Source organism: Salminus brasiliensis, chromosome 24 (assembly GCF_030463535.1).
Source record: "Salminus brasiliensis chromosome 24, fSalBra1.hap2, whole genome shotgun sequence".
NCBI classification, from domain to species: Eukaryota; Metazoa; Chordata; class Actinopteri; order Characiformes; family Bryconidae; genus Salminus; species Salminus brasiliensis.
In genome coordinates, this window is record NC_132901.1 from 5161728 (window position 1) to 5182247 (window position 20520).

General features: G+C 47.7%; 1 protein-coding gene across 4 annotated transcripts in view; it reads left to right on the forward strand.

Moving 5' to 3' along the window:
* npy1r (neuropeptide Y receptor Y1) overlaps positions 1–18881 on the forward strand; it is a 43995-nt gene extending 25114 nt beyond the window's left edge. For all 4 annotated transcript variants that reach the window (XM_072669589.1, XM_072669590.1, XM_072669593.1 and 1 more), the window contains one exon: positions 17109–18881. In XM_072669589.1, coding sequence (XP_072525690.1) covers positions 17109–17525 — 417 coding nt within the window. In that variant the 3' untranslated portion in view covers positions 17526–18881. The remainder of the gene's footprint in view (positions 1–17108) is intronic.
* The last annotated feature ends 1639 nt before the right edge of the window (positions 18882–20520 follow it).

Genomic DNA, 20520 nt, shown 5'->3' on the forward strand with positions numbered 1-20520 from the left:
TCCCGTTTGTCTTTTTTTAAAATATGAAAATAAAGAAAGCTGACATGAGTAGATGCGCTCAAACATTTGACTGGCGCATAAAGAGGCAGTCAAGGGAACTGCCACTGGCCGCATTCTTAAGTTGAAGGGATAAGACTTTACAGGTCACCCTCCTTTTGCGCTACGAGCTACTGATTCAGTCAGACATCTTCACAATAACATAGCAAGTGGAGTGGTTTGCGCGCTCCTCAATGGATTCTCCCAGGAAGCCGGTCCCTTCCCCGCGCAAACCGACAGCACTGTGATGCGTACAGCTTCAGACAGGGATTGGGGAATTGGAGACAAGTGGAAAAAGTAAAAAAAGAAAGGCGCCGAAAAGGATCATTTCTAGACTGTTTAGAAGGGTATCTGGGGTCAGGAGTAAAACCACTAGAAAGGCAGCCCACCGACTCCAAAAGACTGACATGATGAGCTGAAGAATGTATCATTTCTGAAATGCAATATTAGCTTTCGCTGCCGTATGCAAATCAGCTCAATTTCATTTGGTGCTATGGGCGTCCTGAATGAAGTCAAATGAGCTTCTAGGGATGTGTGTGTGGGTGCATTTCATTACTTGAAGACGAATAGAATATATAGACTAACAGTTCAGTGAGATTGGATGCAGCTTAACGCTGCAACTTAATGCGTTTCTCAGATAGTTATCTGACATTGTCCACTGAATAATGACCTTGTAAAGTCAGCCAGCATCTGATAGAGCTCACCATACTGGTTAGCCTGTTAGCCCAGTATACACTGGGATTTAATCTGATCATTAAAAGTACACGTCCAAATGTTTGTAGACACCTCTTTTTTTATAATGAAGATGTTCAGCTATATGTTGCACCCATTGCTGATACAGATAATAGGACTCTCATAATAGGAAGCAGATAAACAAGAACCTATGGACACCATGTCTAATGCCTGGCATGGGCTAGACGGGTAAAAAGCCCCCCCCCCCCCCCCCCCCCCACCCCAACACTCAGCTGTGGAGCAGTGAAACTGTGTTCTCCAGAATGATGGTTGGTGCTCCATCCAATATTTTCGGGATGAGTTGGAGATGAGGTGGGGTGGTGATCATCCAACATCCTGACCTCACTAATGCTCTTGTAGCTGCATACAATCAAGTCCTAACAGCAATGTGCCATAATCTAGTAGAAAACCTGCCCTGGACAGTAAAAGCATTTACTCAACAGCAGGATAAGCTGTTTTTTATACCCTTGATTTCAGGAAAACAACAGTAAATGAGCAGGTGTCCCAATACTTTTGTCCATTTAGTGTGAATTGAGGTCACCTTAGGGTTGGGCAGTTACCACTTTTTGTGGGCTAAACCCCACAGCACAGACGTTTAGAGGATCAGGCCTTATATCTGAGAGCAATGGGCAGTGTTTTCCACTGTTTTCAGCCACATTTCATCCAGGTTTGCTTGCTCTCCCTTTTAACCCAACTGTGGTGGGCTTGTTTTTTTTCCCACCTGGTTTTCAGAGCATGATCATCACCAATCAGTGAGCTCTCACAGCGCCCCCCGCACTGTGACTCTCATAAATGCACATGGGGCAATGAGCTTATTTAGCCGTGTACGAAATGTGACGCATCAGACACATCCTTCTTTTGAGATACCGTCAAGATTTTAAAATCTTAGCATCGTACCGCCCAAGCCACATAGATGAGCTAATGGAAATAACATTCAGGCTAGCACAAAATAACTAATGAGAAGATTAGATAAGTATGCAAACCACTGCTAATGATGACATTTTGATTAATATGCGACAAGAATTAGGTTAATTTAACGACTGCAATGCACTGCAGAGTTCTTGTTCTCTTTCCATGGTCCAAAAGAAACTACATTACTTGGTAGGAAAAGTATTTACTGTGATCCGGCCTTGTTCAACAAATGTTCTTAAGAAGAGAAGTCTTCTTTAAACCCACTTACGCATTTTTATGGAGCTAGTTGGGACTTTGGGATCCGAGCTGAGCTGTAAACAGTTCTGCAGTTACTTAAGACTTAAGACTTAAGGAAGTTCTTCTCTGCACCTTTTCTGAAGAACACTTCATAACACATCATAAAACCAGAGTTATGCCTGTCCTCAATTTGCTTATTGCTTTATTTTGACAGGTCGTCGTGCAGTTCAGCATTTTTCCAAGTTGAGACACAGCTAATTCGAGCAAATGATCAAGCTCTTTATGACTGGGACGAGGTGTGTCAGAGCAAGGCTAACACCTGTCCCTCGGGACTACAGTCGCCCATCCCTGATCTACAAGCTGATATTAGGAGGTCTGAAGGCACATCCCGTAACTGGATGCACACACTATTCTTCTTCAGTTAGTTCTTGAGAAGAAGCCAAAGTCTACGGCAGATTCATGACTTTTTTAAACCGCAGGGTTGTTCACAGCTCTGCTCTTATAATGATGAATCCTATTGAACGAATCCCAAATAAGAAAACACGGGTGGAATGTCTTTTAAGAATGACATCAACCCCCCCAAAAAAATGTGCTTGTTTGAAAACCTCTGAAGCAATTTACATGATAAGAAGCCGTATGTATTAATCAGCAGCTCAGAATTGGCCATTTATTTGCCTCTATCCCGTGCTTTATTTTGTTGAGTTCCCCCCAACACTGTGGTCCTCCTCATCACACCTCCCGTCACTCTCGCATTTCCATCCCAATTTATTCATGTATTCATTCCGTTCACCAAAGCACACGCCTGCGCACCATTCCAGCGAGCATCTCGCTCAGCGTTCGGCAAAAAAGGTAACCGCTTCTCGCTTTATCTCGGCTTGACTTCTGTCAGCCCCGACATGGAAGGCGGCTCTACGGTTCTTCCGCTGGAAGAAGTAGCGCCGTCTATGGGCCGTACAGCTCCAAATCAATTTGCATGTCATGAATACACTTCAAAAATGAAGGGGGTAAACGTCGGCCTTTTGATGTCAGACGGCATCTGTGGAAGTTCTCCGGACGCGCAAACCCAAATCTCTGCCCTCCGGGCCTCCTGGAGAGATTGACGTGGAGCGTGTTTCCGTAGCTCTGCTCTTATTATGGTGAATCCCATTCTTCTCAGAAACTGAACAAACACTGGCAAATTTCACAATCTTACGTGGGTTTTAACGTGGGGAGGCGAAAGTGTTATTACAATATGCTGTTACCAAACAATAGCTCCACCAGTTCGTACAGAAGTCCCTGTAGCTACTGAGTAACTACATGCACATGCAGAACCCAGAAGCTCATGTCCACAGAGAAGCGCAAACTGTGGCCTCCCTCGCTATTAGGCACTCGTGCAGAGTATGAGGTCACACCGCCCAGCACTAGCATGAAGGTGGGCTCTGCGGCTCAGTAGTGAGCGAACTAGAAGGATGTAGGTAGGAGGTGTGGATGGAGGCGGCGCAGCAGTGAGGATTTGGAGATGGGTTAGATTGGAGTGTTTTACGCTCAGTAAAGCCCATTTCTGGGTGCTGTGCTCAGGTTAGCCGAGGACTCTTGTCAGTGTGTGTGTTGGGGGGGGGGGGTCTGCTCTCAGGGGGCAAGTAATGAGCTGAGGTTTTTCAGAAGTGCGTTAACATGCATTTCCCTTTGTCTCTCTCTCTCTCTCTCTCTCTCTCTCTTTTCTGTCCTTTGTCTCTCGCTCTCTCTCTCTTTCTCCGGTTGTCTTTGTTTCTCCTTCCCATTTCATTTGCACTCCTCCCTCCCTCTGTCTCTCCTTCTCTCTCTCTCTTTCTCTTCAGCACTCCTCCTCCCTCCCTCTGTCTCTCCTTCTCTCTCTCTTTCTCTTTAGCACTCCTCCTCCCTCCCTCTGTCTCTCCTTCTCTCTCTCTTTCTCTTTAGCACTCCTCCTCCCTCCCTCTGTCTCTCCTTCTCTCTCTCTTTCTCTTTAGCACTCCTCCTCCCTCCCTCTGTCTCTCCTTCTCTCTCTCTCTTTCTCTTTAGCACTCCTCCTCCCTCCCTCTGTCTCTCCTTCTCTCTCTCTTTCTCTTCAGCACTCCTCCTCCCTCCCTCTTTCTCCTCTTCTCTCTCTCTTTCTCTTTAGCACTCCTCCTCCCTCCCTCTGTCTCTCCTTCTCTCTCTCTTTCTCTTTAGCACTCCTCCTCCCTCCCTCTGTCTCTCCTTCTCTCTCTCTTTCTCTTTAGCACTCCTCCTCCCTCCCTCTTTCTCTCCTTCTCTCTCTCTCTCTTTCTCTTTAGCACTCCTCCTCCCTCCCTCTGTCTCTCCTTCTCTCTCTCTTTCTCTTTAGCACTCCTCCTCCCTCACTCTTTCTCCTCTTCTCTCTCTCTTTCTCTTTAGCACTCCTCCTCCCTCCCTCTGTCTCTCCTTCTCTCTCTCTTTCTCTTTAGCACTCCTCCTCCCTCCCTCTGTCTCTCCTTCTCTCTCTCTCTTTCTCTTCAGCACTCCTCCTCCCTCCCTCTGTCTCTCCTTCTCTCTCTCTCTTTCTCTTCAGCACTCCTCCTCCCTCCCTCCCTCTTTCTCCCCTTCTCTCTCTCTTTCTCTTTAGCACTCCTCCTCCCTCCCTCTGTCTCTCCTTCTCTCTCTCTCTTTCTCTTCAGCACTCCTCCTCCCTCCCTCCCTCTTTCTCCCCTTCTCTCTCTCTTTCTCTTTAGCACTCCTCCTCCCTCCCTCTGTCTCTCCTTCTCTCTCTCTCTTTCTCTTTAGCACTCCTCCTCCCTCCCTCTGTCTCTCCTTCTCTCTCTCTTTCTCTTTAGCACTCCTCCTCCCTCCCTCTGTCTCTCCTTCTCTCTCTCTTTCTCTTCAGCACTCCTCCTCCCTCCCTCCCTCTTTCTCCTCTTCTCTCTCTCTTTCTATTTAGCACTCCTCCTCCCTCCCTCTGTCTCTCCTTCTCTCTCTCTCTTTCTCTTTAGCACTCCTCCTCCCTCTGTCTCTCCTTCTCTCTCTCTCTTTCTCTTCAGCACTCCTCCTCCCTCTGTCTCTCCTTCTCTCTCTCTCTTTCTCTTCAGCACTCCTCCTCCCTCTGTCTCTCCTTCTCTCTCTCTCTTTCTCTTTAGCACTCCTCCTCCCTCCCTCTGTCTCTCCTTCTCTCTCTCTCTTTCTCTTTAGCACTCCTCCTCCCTCCCTCTGTCTCTCCTTCTCTCTCTCTTTCTCTTTAGCACTCCTCCTCCCTCCCTCTGTCTCTCCTTCTCTCTCTCTTTCTCTTCAGCACTCCTCCTCCCTCTGTCTCTCCTTCTCTCTCTCTCTTTCTCTTCAGCACTCCTCCTCCCTCTGTCTCTCCTTCTCTCTCTCTCTTTCTCTTTAGCACTCCTCCTCCCTCCCTCTGTCTCTCCTTCTCTCTCTCTTTCTCTTTAGCACTCCTCCTCCCTCCCTCTGTCTCTCCTTCTCTCTCTCTTTCTCTTTAGCACTCCTCCTCCCTCACTCTTTCTCCTCTTCTCTCTCTCTTTCTCTTTAGCACTCCTCCTCCCTCCCTCTGTCTCTCCTTCTCTCTCTCTCTTTCTCTTTAGCACTCCTCCTCCCTCCCTCTGTCTCTCCTTCTCTCTCTCTCTTTCTCTTTAGCACTCCTCCTCCCTCCCTCTGTCTCTCCTTCTCTCTCTCTTTCTCTTTAGCACTCCTCCTCCCTCCCTCTGTCTCTCCTTCTCTCTCTCTTTCTCTTTAGCACTCCTCCTCCCTCCCTCTGTCTCTCCTTCTCTCTCTCTTTCTCTTTAGCACTCCTCCTCCCTCCCTCTTTCTCTCCTTCTCTCTCTCTCTTTCTCTTTAGCACTCCTCCTCCCTCCCTCTTTCTCCCCTTCTCTCTCTCTTTCTCTCTTTCTCTTTAGCACTCCTCCTCCCTCCCTCTGTCTCTCCTTCTCTCTCTCTTTCTCTTCAGCACTCCTCCTCCCTCCCTCTGTCTCTCCTTCTCTCTCTCTCTTTCTCTTCAGCACTCCTCCTCCCTCCCTCCCTCTTTTTCCTCTTCTCTCTCTCTTTCTCTTTAGCACTCCTCCTCCCTCCCTCTGTCTCTCCTTCTCTCTCTCTCTTTCTCTTTAGCACTCCTCCTCCCTCCCTCTGTCTCTCCTTCTCTCTCTCTCTTTCTCTTCAGCACTCCTCCTCCCTCTGTCTCTCCTTCTCTCTCTCTCTTTCTCTTTAGCACTCCTCCTCCCTCCCTCTGTCTCTCCTTCTCTCTCTCTTTCTATTTAGCACTCCTCCTCCCTCCCTCTGTCTCTCCTTCTCTCTCTCTTTCTCTTTAGCACTCCTCCTCCCTCTGTCTCTCCTTCTCTCTCTCTCTTTCTCTTCAGCACTCCTCCTCCCTCTGTCTCTCCTTCTCTCTCTCTCTTTCTCTTTAGCACTCCTCCTCCCTCCCTCTGTCTCTCCTTCTCTCTCTCTTTCTCTTTAGCACTCCTCCTCCCTCCCTCTGTCTCTCCTTCTCTCTCTCTTTCTCTTTAGCACTCCTCCTCCCTCCCTCTGTCTCTCCTTCTCTCTCTCTTTCTCTTCAGCACTCCTCCTCCCTCCCTCTGTCTCTCCTTCTCTCTCTCTCTTTCTCTTCAGCACTCCTCCTCCCTCCCTCCCTCCCTCTTTTTCCTCTTCTCTCTCTCTTTCTCTTTAGCACTCCTCCTCCCTCCCTCTGTCTCTCCTTCTCTCTCTCTCTTTCTCTTTAGCACTCCTCCTCCCTCTGTCTCTCCTTCTCTCTCTCTCTTTCTCTTCAGCACTCCTCCTCCCTCTGTCTCTCCTTCTCTCTCTCTCTTTCTCTTTAGCACTCCTCCTCCCTCCCTCTGTCTCTCCTTCTCTCTCTTTCTCTTTAGCACTCCTCCTCCCTCCCTCTGTCTCTCCTTCTCTCTCTCTTTCTCTTTAGCACTCCTCCTCCCTCCCTCTGTCTCTCCTTCTCTCTCTCTCTTTCTCTTTAGCACTCCTCCTCCCTCCCTCTGTCTCTCCTTCTCTCTCTCTTTCTCTTTAGCACTCCTCCTCCCTCCCTCTGTCTCTCCTTCTCTCTCTCTCTTTCTCTTTAGCACTCCTCCTCCCTCCCTCTGTCTCTCCTTCTCTCTCTCTTTCTCTTCAGCACTCCTCCTCCCTCCCTCTTTCTCCTCTTCTCTCTCTCTTTCTCTTTAGCACTCCTCCTCCCTCCCTCTGTCTCTCCTTCTCTCTCTCTTTCTCTTTAGCACTCCTCCTCCCTCCCTCTGTCTCTCCTTCTCTCTCTCTTTCTCTTTAGCACTCCTCCTCCCTCCCTCTTTCTCTCCTTCTCTCTCTCTCTCTTTCTCTTTAGCACTCCTCCTCCCTCCCTCTGTCTCTCCTTCTCTCTCTCTTTCTCTTTAGCACTCCTCCTCCCTCACTCTTTCTCCTCTTCTCTCTCTCTTTCTCTTTAGCACTCCTCCTCCCTCCCTCTGTCTCTCCTTCTCTCTCTCTTTCTCTTTAGCACTCCTCCTCCCTCCCTCTGTCTCTCCTTCTCTCTCTCTTTCTCTTTAGCACTCCTCCTCCCTCCCTCTGTCTCTCCTTCTCTCTCTCTTTCTCTTTAGCACTCCTCCTCCCTCCCTCTTTCTCCCCTTCTCTCTCTCTTTCTCTCTTTCTCTTTAGCACTCCTCCTCCCTCCCTCTGTCTCTCCTTCTCTCTCTCTTTCTCTTTAGCACTCCTCCTCCCTCCCTCTGTCTCTCCTTCTCTCTCTCTTTCTCTTTAGCACTCCTCCTCCCTCCCTCTGTCTCTCCTTCTCTCTCTCTTTCTCTTTAGCACTCCTCCTCCCTCCCTCTTTCTCTCCTTCTCTCTCTCTCTTTCTCTTTAGCACTCCTCCTCCCTCCCTCTTTCTCCCCTTCTCTCTCTCTTTCTCTCTTTCTCTTTAGCACTCCTCCTCCCTCCCTCTGTCTCTCCTTCTCTCTCTCTTTCTCTTTAGCACTCCTCCTCCCTCCCTCTTTCTCCCCTTCTCTCTCTCTTTCTCTCTTTCTCTTTAGCACTCCTCCTCCCTCCCTCTGTCTCTCCTTCTCTCTCTCTTTCTCTTTAGCACTCCTCCTCCCTCCCTCTGTCTCTCCTTCTCTCTCTCTTTCTCTTTAGCACTCCTCCTCCCTCCCTCTGTCTCTCCTTCTCTCTCTCTTTCTCTTTAGCACTCCTCCTCCCTCCCTCTGTCTCTCCTTCTCTCTCTCTTTCTCTTTAGCACTCCTCCTCCCTCCCTCTGTCTCTCCTTCTCTCTCTCTTTCTCTTTAGCACTCCTCCTCCCTCCCTCTGTCTCTCCTTCTCTCTCTCTTTCTCTTTAGCACTCCTCCTCCCTCCCTCTGTCTCTCCTTCTCTCTCTCTTTCTCTTTAGCACTCCTCCTCCCTCCCTCTTTCTCTCCTTCTCTCTCTCTCTTTCTCTTTAGCACTCCTCCTCCCTCCCTCTTTCTCCCCTTCTCTCTCTCTTTCTCTCTTTCTCTTTAGCACTCCTCCTCCCTCCCTCTGTCTCTCCTTCTCTCTCTCTTTCTCTTTAGCACTCCTCCTCCCTCCCTCTGTCTCTCCTTCTCTCTCTCTTTCTCTTTAGCACTCCTCCTCCCTCCCTCTTTCTCTCCTTCTCTCTCTCTCTTTCTCTTTAGCACTCCTCCTCCCTCCCTCTTTCTCCCCTTCTCTCTCTCTTTCTCTCTTTCTCTTTAGCACTCCTCCTCCCTCCCTCTGTCTCTCCTTCTCTCTCTCTTTCTCTTTAGCACTCCTCCTCCCTCCCTCTTTCTCCCCTTCTCTCTCTCTTTCTCTCTTTCTCTTTAGCACTCCTCCTCCCTCCCTCTGTCTCTCCTTCTCTCTCTCTTTCTCTTTAGCACTCCTCCTCCCTCCCTCTTTCTCCCCTTCTCTCTCTCTTTCTCTCTTTCTCTTTAGCACTCCTCCTCCCTCCCTCTGTCTCTCCTTCTCTCTCTCTTTCTCTTTAGCACTCCTCCTCCCTCCCTCTGTCTCTCCTTCTCTCTCTCTTTCTCTTTAGCACTCCTCCTCCCTCCCTCTGTCTCTCCTTCTCTCTCTCTTTCTCTTTAGCACTCCTCCTCCCTCCCTCTTTCTCTCCTTCTCTCTCTCTCTTTCTCTTTAGCACTCCTCCTCCCTCCCTCTTTCTCCCCTTCTCTCTCTCTTTCTCTCTTTCTCTTTAGCACTCCTCCTCCCTCCCTCTGTCTCTCCTTCTCTCTCTCTTTCTCTTTAGCACTCCTCCTCCCTCCCTCTGTCTCTCCTTCTCTCTCTCTTTCTCTTTAGCACTCCTCCTCCCTCCCTCTTTCTCTCCTTCTCTCTCTCTCTCTTTCTCTTTAGCACTCCTCCTCCCTCCCTCTTTCTCCCCTTCTCTCTCTCTTTCTCTCTTTCTCTTTAGCACTCCTCCTCCCTCCCTCTGTCTCTCCTTCTCTCTCTCTTTCTCTTTAGCACTCCTCCTCCCTCCCTCTGTCTCTCCTTCTCTCTCTCTTTCTCTTTAGCACTCCTCCTCCCTCCCTCTTTCTCTCCTTCTCTCTCTCTCTCTTTCTCTTTAGCACTCCTCCTCCCTCCCTCTTTCTCCCCTTCTCTCTCTCTTTCTCTCTTTCTCTTTAGCACTCCTCCTCCCTCCCTCTGTCTCTCCTTCTCTCTCTCTTTCTCTTTAGCACTCCTCCTCCCTCCCTCTTTCTCTCCTTCTCTCTCTCTCTTTCTCTTTAGCACTCCTCCTCCCTCCCTCTTTCTCCCCTTCTCTCTCTCTTTCTCTCTTTCTCTTTAGCACTCCTCCTCCCTCCCTCTGTCTCTCCTTCTCTCTCTCTTTCTCTTTAGCACTCCTCCTCCCTCCCTCTTTCTGTCCCCCTTCTCCCTTTTACTTTCTCCGTCCCTGTTCTTTCTCTTTTTCACTCTCTCTCTTCCCCTTTTAGCTCCTCTCTCTCTTTCATTTTGTCCCTCTCCCCTTGTTCACACCCCCTGCTCTCATTTTATCTCTCTGTCTGTCTCTCTTTCTCAACCCCTCCTTATCTCTCTCTCTCTTTCTCTCTCTCTCTCTCTCTCTCTCTCTCTCTCTCTCCGAAGATTCAAGATTGAAGATAGCTTTATTGGCATGACTGTAATAAGTACAATATTGCCAAAGCACCAAAGCATTATAACAATCTCTCTCTTTCTCTCTCTCACGCCCACGCAGAAGGCTTGTGCTGTTATACTTTCTGAGACAGTGATTGTAGCTGAGGTTTGCTGCTGGAATCCGGTGGGTAGGAGAGGAACAGAGTGTGTGTTCCTGACTGAACATGACCAGCAGCCGGCCTGACCTGACACATCAGCTCACTTACACACATCACACATACGCACACACACACACACACACACACACACACGTATATACACACGACTGCCGCGGAGAGAGAAAGAGATCCGAGGAAATGAGGTCTGTCAAAGCCGGAGACGTAATAACTTCAGACTTTCCGAATTCAGAGACCGCAGGACGGGCCGTAATAATGGACCCGACTGAGCTGAGCGAAGACACAAAGCACAGGAGAGGTGGAGGAAGAGAGAGAGAGAGACTCTCTCTTCCTCCACCTAGCAGGGCTATTTTGAGCAGGTGGGAAAGAAAGGAGACATACATGCCTGTTAACGTGGAGATTGCATCAGTCAAATATGTAGAGTGTCATGCTAACGAAGCTGTACGCGCCCAAACCAGAGAGAGACATGGACGTGGACGCCACTGACGTGATGCACCTTGTGATGGTTGATATTCGGGTATTGGTTGATAGTGAAAACCCTAATATCCTTCCGCAGCATCTGTTGTTTGTGGTCGATTACCACTGAGAATAATGAGAGTACTTCGAAAAGAACAGGAAACACACTTGTCATAGCGGCAGCGGTGTGGTCATGAGCCAGAACTGGGTAAATCACAAATCTGAACCAGATGTTCATCAAATTAAAGTCTGACTTACTTATTGTTTCCGAGTAGCAACAGATTTTTTACCAATTACCCAACCCATACATATCCTCCCCCGTCACACACAATCCTCCCGGCACTGGAAGGGTGAAGACAAATACACGCCTCCTCTGACATGTGCGCAGCCAGCCATCAACCTCTAACTTTTTCTGACCTGTGGGACAGTGCAACATCACAGGGCAAGCAATGCCCAAAACCATTGTCCCCGGACAGCATAGCACTGTAGTGCCATCTACCCACCAACAGCGCTCTCTCGGGGTCCCGGCTGCCGATGGCTAGCAGCATGACCGGGTTTCAAAATAATGAGACTCAGAGACTCTGTGGTCACAGCCACAGCGCCTTATTTCACTGGACCACTCAGGGCCCGTAGCAACAGCTGTAGTAACAACAGTAACTGTGGTAACTGTAGAGTTTTTTCCAGTAGAAATGAAAGGGGTGAAAAAGGTTGTGCACCCTGCTTTTATGATAATACAAATACAATAGTAACACCCGACCAACCACATGAGATACCATAGCAACTGCCTATCAACCATCTAGCAACACCATTGCAAACCACCTGGGATAGCAAAACTGTAGCAGCAGCCACCCAGGATACCATAGCAACTTTCCAGCAACACCCTAGCAACAAACACTAAGCAGCATTAACCTGGGATATAGCACCTAGCCACCTAGCAATGCCATTGCAACCACCTGGGATGACAACAGCATAGCAGCCACACAGGACACCACCGCAACTCCCTAGCAACCACCGAGCAACATCATAACAACCACCTGGGATACTGTAACAACCGCCTAGCAACACCATAGCATCCACCTGGGATATAGCAGCCTCCTAACAATGCCATTGCAACCACCTGGGCTGGCAACACCATAGCAGCCACAACAACACCTAGCAACCACCGAGCAACATCATGCAACAACCGCCTAGCAACACCATAGCAGGGACCTGGGAGACCATAACAACCACCTAGCAACACTATAAAAACACCTAACAACCACCTAGTACCCATTTAGCAACGCCATAGCGATAAGCTTGCAACACCATAGTAACCACATAGCAACAGCCTTCCGCCTGGTAGTGGGGACCACTTCAGCTGTGCAGACATTCAGTGTTGTTCCCTCAGTAAATGCATTCTCCTGGTTTCTTTCTGCACCGCTGTTCATTTCTGTAGATCACAGAACGCTGCGCGTCAGACACCACATAAACAAGTCTGTCTGACTGAGGCTTCAAGCCGAGCGTGTGATCATTTATGCATGCAGCTGTACGCTTCCATTGCTTGGTATCTGCATCACTTGTAGCTCCAGTGCAAAACTAAAGAAGCGAACTGCAGACACCAAACTTGCAGGCTTGGCTGCTCGATTAGGCTTGAGTTGAGGGGGGGCAGGGAACTGTGCCGGTTTCTGATTTGTACGTTTGAACTATTTCTTTAATAGTTTCTATTTACGGGTTGCCTTCAATGAACCACAAGCTGAGTTCAAAAAAATCATCTTTCCTCTTCCTCAAACCCCCCCCCCACCACCCACCCACCCATCTCCATCACTTCCTTTCCCTCTGTTTTTTCTTTTTTTCTTTTTTTTTTTTTTTACCCTCATTCACCAGATTGCGTAACTCCAGATGTCCACCATCAGAGAAACCCCAACGTCCACCGAGGTCAGTGACTGTCACATCGTGTTAGGTCAGTTGCCCTGCCAGAGTCACCGACGTTTGGAGTCCTCGCCATGGCAGGAAATTTCAGTGGAAATTTTTCTTCTTTTTTTTTTTTTCTCTTATAACTGCGGGATTAAGTCGTGTCCACTGTCGGTGAAATCAACCTAAAACACACACACACACACACACACACACACACGGCACCCACAACAACGCTAATCTCGTCTGAACACCGCCGAGGGGGAAGACAGCGAGAGATGGAGAGGCTTAAATGAGATACGCAGACGCGCTCTCACATGCACGTACATGCGGACACACACATACACACACACTTGCTTACTACGCCATGAAATTTCAAAGAGGCTGACCTCAAATGTGTGTGTGTGTGTGTGTGCTAAAGTAAATTAGCCAGTAGCATAAGTCAGTAACGAATAAACAAATCATCACATACTCTCTCTCTCTCTCTCTGACTCGCCCTCCTCCTCTTACACACATATGCACATGAGTTTGTATTTCTGTTTTTGTGGGGTCTTTCCATTGTTACCATTGGGTTTGACCGAAATCTCTTATCAGTATAACATACAAAGGGTTACGCCACAGCAGAACCTCCTTTGGGTTATCAGTTTAAGGCCACTCTCTTCTTCACATCTTTATTACAAACATGATTCTTTAACTCAAACAGAATGTACACCTGCTTCTGACCAGGCCTAGAGCATGCGAAACGTCACTTTAACTCCAGTATTAACGAAATAATCTTAATACAATACAATAAACGTAAAAAAATAAAGTAACACTCAACAAGCGACGTAATTCAGTCATTCAGAGCAACGTCCAGTAGCCTATACAAAGCAATTGGTTGCCTTATTTTTTTTGTTACATATATGGAGTGATTAATAGCCCCTGTGTAGACAGGGGCGCCATATGGGGCCCCATGATTATTGAGTATTTGGGCAAAACTGTTAGAGTTATGGGGCCAAGTGTAATATCTTTTTTTTTCATGGGACCCGAAAGCCCTGACAGCACCCCTGGCTGTAGAGGTGCTGTCCATGCTTGATTCCCTGGATACTGGAAGGCTACAGCAGTGATTGCTGACAGATCAGGAATTTCCCAGCCCTCACTGAGCCGCATCATCCTGAGAGATTAGACGTGTAATCCGTCTAATGCCTCACTCTTATCAAGTTCCCCTGCAGTGAGCAACAGATATATAGAAAGAAGAAACGTCGATTTCCGTCCAGAGTAGCTGTTTTGTTTGTAGAGATGTTAAGAGCTGTTTCGCTTCCTTATACGGTGGTCGTGCGTTTGTAATTCATGCGCATAAATTATGGTAATTGTATGTAGGGTTTCTAGATTATTGAGCTCTGAAAACACGTGGGGGAAAAACATTCACAATACCCGCCGTAGTTGCGAGTTTAGCGATGCGGACGTGTCTGCTGTGTCAACTCATTCCCCCATGTGCATTTTAGAAGGCCACAGGGTGGGCGCACTGTGTGAGCCCTCTGATTGGGGATTGTTGTCACACTGTGGTCAAGCCCTCCGTAGTTTTAAAGATTAGACTGAAAGACCGAACGAGGATGAGCCAGTCTGCTGACAGTGGAAAACAGTCCTAAGACCTTTCCTGTGACTTGTGTGCTCTCAGATATGAGGTTGATTTATCTGTGGGGTTTAGCATGCTGGCTAACTTATCTAAGGTTAGGCCTAGACAGCCTGGCTACGAGACCAAGCGTTTATGCTCATCTGAACGTAGTAGCTGGTCATTTTTTGTACAGAAGCCACGTAAACCTAAACAAATGACTTTGTGTCTGAGGTATGTGTGTAGTGGTGGTCGTTGTTGGTCTACTGCTGTGAAATGACTGGTTTATAGTGGGGGATTATATGTGCTGTGAGTGGGGTTTCTATAGCACGTGTGTATTAGCATTAGCTCTAGACTCCCCTCGCTTCTGAATGGGCTCCTCATTGCCGGTTTAAGAACAGAGGAAGGTGGACGGTTCTCCCGCTGGTAAAACGGGAAAGAGCGGTTCGGTGATGGTTTTATGAAGGTTCGGATATTATGGTGTGTTTTCATGTTTCAATGTGAAGTAGCTCTTCACTGCAGACTCTCGACTCCTTTACTGACCTTGTGAGAACGTCCGCACTGCTGCTGCCGGCTGGGCAATAATGTCTGTTAATGATGCCTTGAGGCCATCAGATGGAAAAGACTCAGCTCTAGATTGGGATTAATAGACCTAATACCCGATCCATTACATTATGCCTGGATCAGCCCCGATCCCAATCCACTGGATCCTCCGATCGGGACATCCCTACATATATTGAGTATATTGAGCTTTTCCTGATGTAATGCGATACCCCTACCTTTGCTGCAACAACGGAAAAGGGACAAGTTTCCATGTTTTCCATCAACCCAAATACAGGGACTAAACAGAAGCGCTGCAGTAAATACATAGTGCACACAGAGTGAACACACACACACACACATACACACACACACAGACTTTGTGCCTGTGGGTCACATTGTGCAGTTGTCTTGGGTAACTGAAGCCTCAGCCAACACTGACATTATCATCAAACAGTGACAGAGAGAAAGTGTGTGTGTGTGTTTGTGTGTGTGTGTGTGTGTGCTTTGACAGGGCTGTTTCAGTGCCAGGTTCTGAATGCATGTGTCCAATTAACTCGCGAGCTGTGAAATCCGTGTTAGCATGTAGATATGTTTGTTTAAATATTTATGACGAAGCTTATCAGCGTTGCAACACAAGTGTATCCATGACAGTTTTCATTTTTTATAATTGATTTTCTTTTTTTTTTCAATGCACACTTCCCTGCCCACTTTTATTCCCTCACTATTAAGCACTGGGGTGAAAACTCAGCCCTCTGCGGTTGAGTATTTTCGTGATAAATAAGATTAAAGGTGGAAACGCGCTTGAAATTTTGGACAAACGTTTAGGGACATCAATCAAGGCTTGTAATCAAGGCTATTCAAAAAGATCTGATCCTGCTTTTGTTGGAGTAACCATCTCTACTGCTAGATTTTGGAGCATTGCTGTGAGGATTTGGCTGTAGTCAGTGACAAGAGCTGGATGGAGCACCAACCATGATTTCAGAGAAGACGAAGAAGTTCTTCCACTGCTCCACAGCTCAATGCTGCGGGTGGGGGGCTTTATACCCCTCTAGCACATACCTGCCATTAGTGGCATGGTGCCAACATGTTCATCTGCTTCAGAGAGTGCAATTCTATTGACTTGAACTTCTCTACAGGCACCCGATAGACCAGTTAAGGTTTGTTTTTCCACTCATTTCCATTTGTCGGGCCTTGATTTCACAGCCAGCAAGTAAGCATGCTAACAAGTTAGCAAAACTAAGCATATTAACCAAATGTGTTGACTACACACTCTCTGAATTCTGAACGACTCAGTCCTCCACAGACCATGAAATGGTCTCCACCCTTCTCCGTACTGGAAACATTAAGACTGGGAAGGCAACCATCGGATCCTTACGTCATTAAGCCCTCACACTGAATGCTCCTGTGGCCCCAAGTAGGATTGGAGAAAACAGCTTAGCCAAGTTTGATAGCGATACAAGCCACCGGAACCCTTACCCTCTATGCTCAGAACCGTTTGGACCTGCAGTGGGAAAAAAAAGGCCATTGATTGGCTGCTTAAGAAGAAATGTTTGAAATCATGTCCTATCCTAACTTGGGAGTGGGAGTTTGCAGGGGTTTGGTGTGTGACAGCAAAAATGCAACAGCAACTTGAGCCCGTTTTGCCTGCCGCCATACCAACACCATCACCAGCACCCGTCGACGAGTATAGACAGTCTATCAACCAGCACTACAAGAAATGTTCACATGCTAACCATCATGCAAACATACCTGAGATGAAAAGCCAAGACAAAATACATTCTCTCTCTCTCTCTCTTTCTCACACACACACACACACACACTCATACACGGCCCCCCACTCACGCACACACACGAAACTGACGTTAAGCCAAAGTTTAATATAAATGTGACTGCGGAGCTTCATTAGAGGAGCCGGCTTAACGCCTGGCGAAACGGGAGCGAGACGCAAACTCGTTTTTCTCTCTCTCTCTCTCTCTCTGAGGCCTCTCCCTTGCTCCCTCTTTCTGCCTATGTGGTTTGTGAGAAAGGGATTGGACAGAGAGATGGAGAAAGTGAGAGCGGAGGAGGATAAAGGACAGAGCGAGAGAGAGAGGGAAAGAGAGAGCTGTCAGAATGTGGTGACTCAGTATGGGAAGAGACTGAGAATGCACATGTCCGCTCTCTTACACACACACACACACACACAAACAAACACATACTGCTCTTCAGCGTTTGACATGCCAGGGAAGCGAGTTTCTTCTCTCTGTGCTTTTAATGATGCTCTTCCTCTAGGCCATGCAGGATATGTGTGTGTGTGTGTGTGTGTATGTGTGTCTTTGAAAATCTGTCTGCTTTTTATAGCAGATTTCAGATTCATTCTGATGGCACTTGAGTATTGTGAAGATTTTTATGACACGTAAACCTCAGGTTCGGGTCACACCCACTATGGATTTACATACGGGCACAGATATGTACATCACACTGCATTAAGCTGTCTTCCATTAATATGTTTTACATGTGCAATGAAACATTATTGACATCGTTTACTCCTTTTCTCGCTCGCTCCCTCCCTTTCCTCTAACCCCCCGTCTCCTCAGATCTACGGCCGTCTGAGGCAGCGGAAGAACCTGATGGACAGAATGAGGGAGAACAAGTACCGCAACAACGAGACCAAGCGCATCAATGCCATGCTCTTCTCCATCGTGGTGGCCTTCGCCGTCTGCTGGCTGCCGCTCAACGTCTTCAACGCCGTCATCGACTGGAACCACGAGGTGGCCATGAACTGCACCCACAACCCCCTCTTCTCGCTCTGCCACCTGACCGCCATGTGCTCCGTGTGCGTCAACCCCGTCTTCTACGGCTTCCTGAACCGCAACTTCCAGCGGGACCTGCGAGCCTTCCGCCTCTGCAAGAGCCTCTCGGTCCGGGAGGACGAGTACGACACCATCGCCATGTCAACCGTCCACACCGACCTGTCCAAAACCTCGCTGAAACTCGGCAGCCCAGATATCTGAAAGAACGGCCTGAGCCGCGTCGCTTACAGCTGCTTCGGCCACTAGGGAGTGTACACTCAAGAGGTCATCCACCTTGATAATGGCAACGCAACAACAAGGCCAGCAAATTGTGGCCGTGTCCCAATTCAGCCACTTCCTTAGCACTAGGGGCCTGATCTTTTAAGGTATTCTGTGTATGCCAGTGCTAAGGCTGGTGTAAAATGAGCAAAGGGGCAGTGAGGAGATTGGAAGTTGTCAGTCTTTTATGCCGATCCTTAATTTGCGAATGCAAACCGTTTCATGCTAATTGGGATTGGGACTACCACTGCACAGCTCCCAATTCAACCCTGTTTAAAATACTCTGACCTTTCTCATATAATGGATCTTGACCAAGAGGGACCGACTGACACCCAAACAGAACCAGCGGGCAGGCGTGTAATTGTAAGAAGTTACTGCAATGATAGATGCTAAGAGGGCTCCAGGCGACAGGCACAGGATTCACTGGCAAATCTGTAGGGCCTTAACGAGCCATATTTTAAGGTGGAGGACTCCAGTAAGGTACAGGTCGGCATCGGACTCGTTTCAGGTATCTTACAGTAGTAAGTCAGCCTGAATGTCAATAGTGTAGAGAATACAGTACCACAGAAACAACAGCAGGTTCAGCCGGTTCGGTCTTTTGCTATTACTACACTGCTAAATTGCTAGCAGTGGACTTGACAGAACAAAATCCGGCTGCAACTTGAGGAACACTGAACCACCACGAGGCGAGATGTGTCGGCTGCTGGCTGTTTGAATGAACATAAGGAAATAAGGTCTATTTTTGTTTGTTTCAAATGTTTGTGTTCCTTCTCAAACCGATATCAGCAGTGGTTCTTTCGTTAAAGATTTCATGGAAACGAACTTAGCAGAGCACCGTTTCTGCCTTGCCATAAGCTTATGAATACGTTACTGTTGAGAGTTTCTGTGCATTGGTTCTCATCATCAGTATAAACATGTTTAAAATAGATTAGATTTGTTGACAGAGAAGAATGTGCAAAAATACTGTTTCAATTGGTATTTGTCTGTCGTGAACATCTATGAATGTAAATGATTTGAGTGTCGTGGTAAAACAAAGTGGTAACTTAGAAGTCTGATTATCTATGATTACTTGAATAATAATGTCATTTAGAGACGTGCCATCAAAATATTTCGTATCGGAGAGTCTTTCGTTGGTGATTCATGAGCTTAATTATTGTAAGTATTGAATTAGATTGAATTAGAATGTAGACACTTCATTCTGAGTAGGCTTTGCTTTGGGTATTCACTTAAGTCACTTTACCTGGAAATGTGTTTAAAATGCAGTACCAGTAAAAAGTTGAGACACGCCTCCTCATAGAAGGGCTTTGGTTTATTTTTCTGTTTTACAGGTTTTTTTAAGAATACAGTGCCTCGCAAAGGTCTTCAGCCCCTTAAAAGTCTTCAGGTTTTAACATGGGTTCAACGTGGGTATGTGCCTGCATTGTATGTTCCCAAATGGGCACCATCGTTACAGCCCACCTTAATCTCACATGGGTCCCATCTAAGTTCCATGTGCAGTGTACAACCCAGATTGGGCCCATGTTTAACCCCTCCTGCTCCCATCACTGACTCTGATGGGCATCCATATGTGGAGCCAACATGGAACCCATGGATAAAACGTACTGGTTCCTAGTTAGGCTACCCATACAGGCCCCACATGGGCTTTTTATCTGGGATGTAACAAAAACACTGCTTGTTCTAGCTAAATGTTCAAGCTCAGACTGTTTGTATAAGTATACAGCCTTTTTAAAGCAGTTCTCAGTACAACCACCTTCTGCTGCAAAAAGTTGGGGTAACAGGGTTTCATCAACCTTTGCTCACAGTATGGGGGTGATTTTCACTCATTCCTCCTGTCACAACTGCACCAGGTTGCCCCAGTTGGGTGAATGATGCCTGTGGACTGCTATTTTCAAGCAATACTAATAGTGTTGTAGGAAATTCTCGACATAGATGGGTATGTATGGGTAGCCCAACCGGGAACCATATATTTTTGTCCATGGTTTCCACATACAGATGCCCACCAGGGTCCCGCCAGGGTTTAAACATTGGCCCATCTGGGTTGTCCACTGCACGTGGGGTGCGTAGGTCCCAGCAACAACATACATACGAACCCATTCAGAGCCCAGGCCCACCCAAAGCCCATGTGAGCCCCACTTGAGCATGTCGGCTGGATAGAGTTTGAAATCTGGGGCCCGATTCCTAGTGTATCTGTTTGACATGTCCTTCAGTACGGATTGCTTTAGGTTAACAAGGCTAGAAGAGTCTTCCTTCCTGGGCTTCACATTCTGTTCTATTATTTGCTTCAGGCGAACAATGAGTGACACTGCGGGGTTCTTTTCATCGGCAGCACGCCGGTAGCTTTTTTTTTTAGAGGTTTAAGAGGATCTACAATGTACTCAGCGTCACTGATGTCAGAACCACCCGGATTATCGATTCCACCGCCATCCTGACGTGTCCGTGCTCACTAGAGCTGCCGCCACGGCCGCCTGTCGAACGAGATAGCGTGCAAGCAGTTCTAGTAAGCTAGCTATTTTGTCTTGTGAATTTCTAGCAGCATCTTTTCAGCACCAAGCACAGCGGCGGCTGTGGCACTCAAGTGGAGGAAGGTGGCTTCGCGACTTACTCGACCCAGCGATTGACTGACGTGGGCTTCACTTTAGCCCACTTGGGAAGCAGGAGGTGTGGGTGAAAAAAGAAAATGTGATTAGCTTTTTTCGTGACAAGCTCCCTTGTATAAAATGTATATAACGTAGCCCTTGAGGTCTACCCATCTGTTGTTATAGTCATGCAGTCCACCTCTTGAAGAGTTCGCATCGTGTCCGCTTTTGTCTCGCTGTACAAAGCTGGTAGGAAAGGAAGGACTGAAGTGGAGTGACAGAGAGCCTCACGTGGGCTGAATTCCAGCATTATTGACAGCTGAAAAGCTCCTTCTGTCCTTTGCCATTAAAACGGCAGTGTA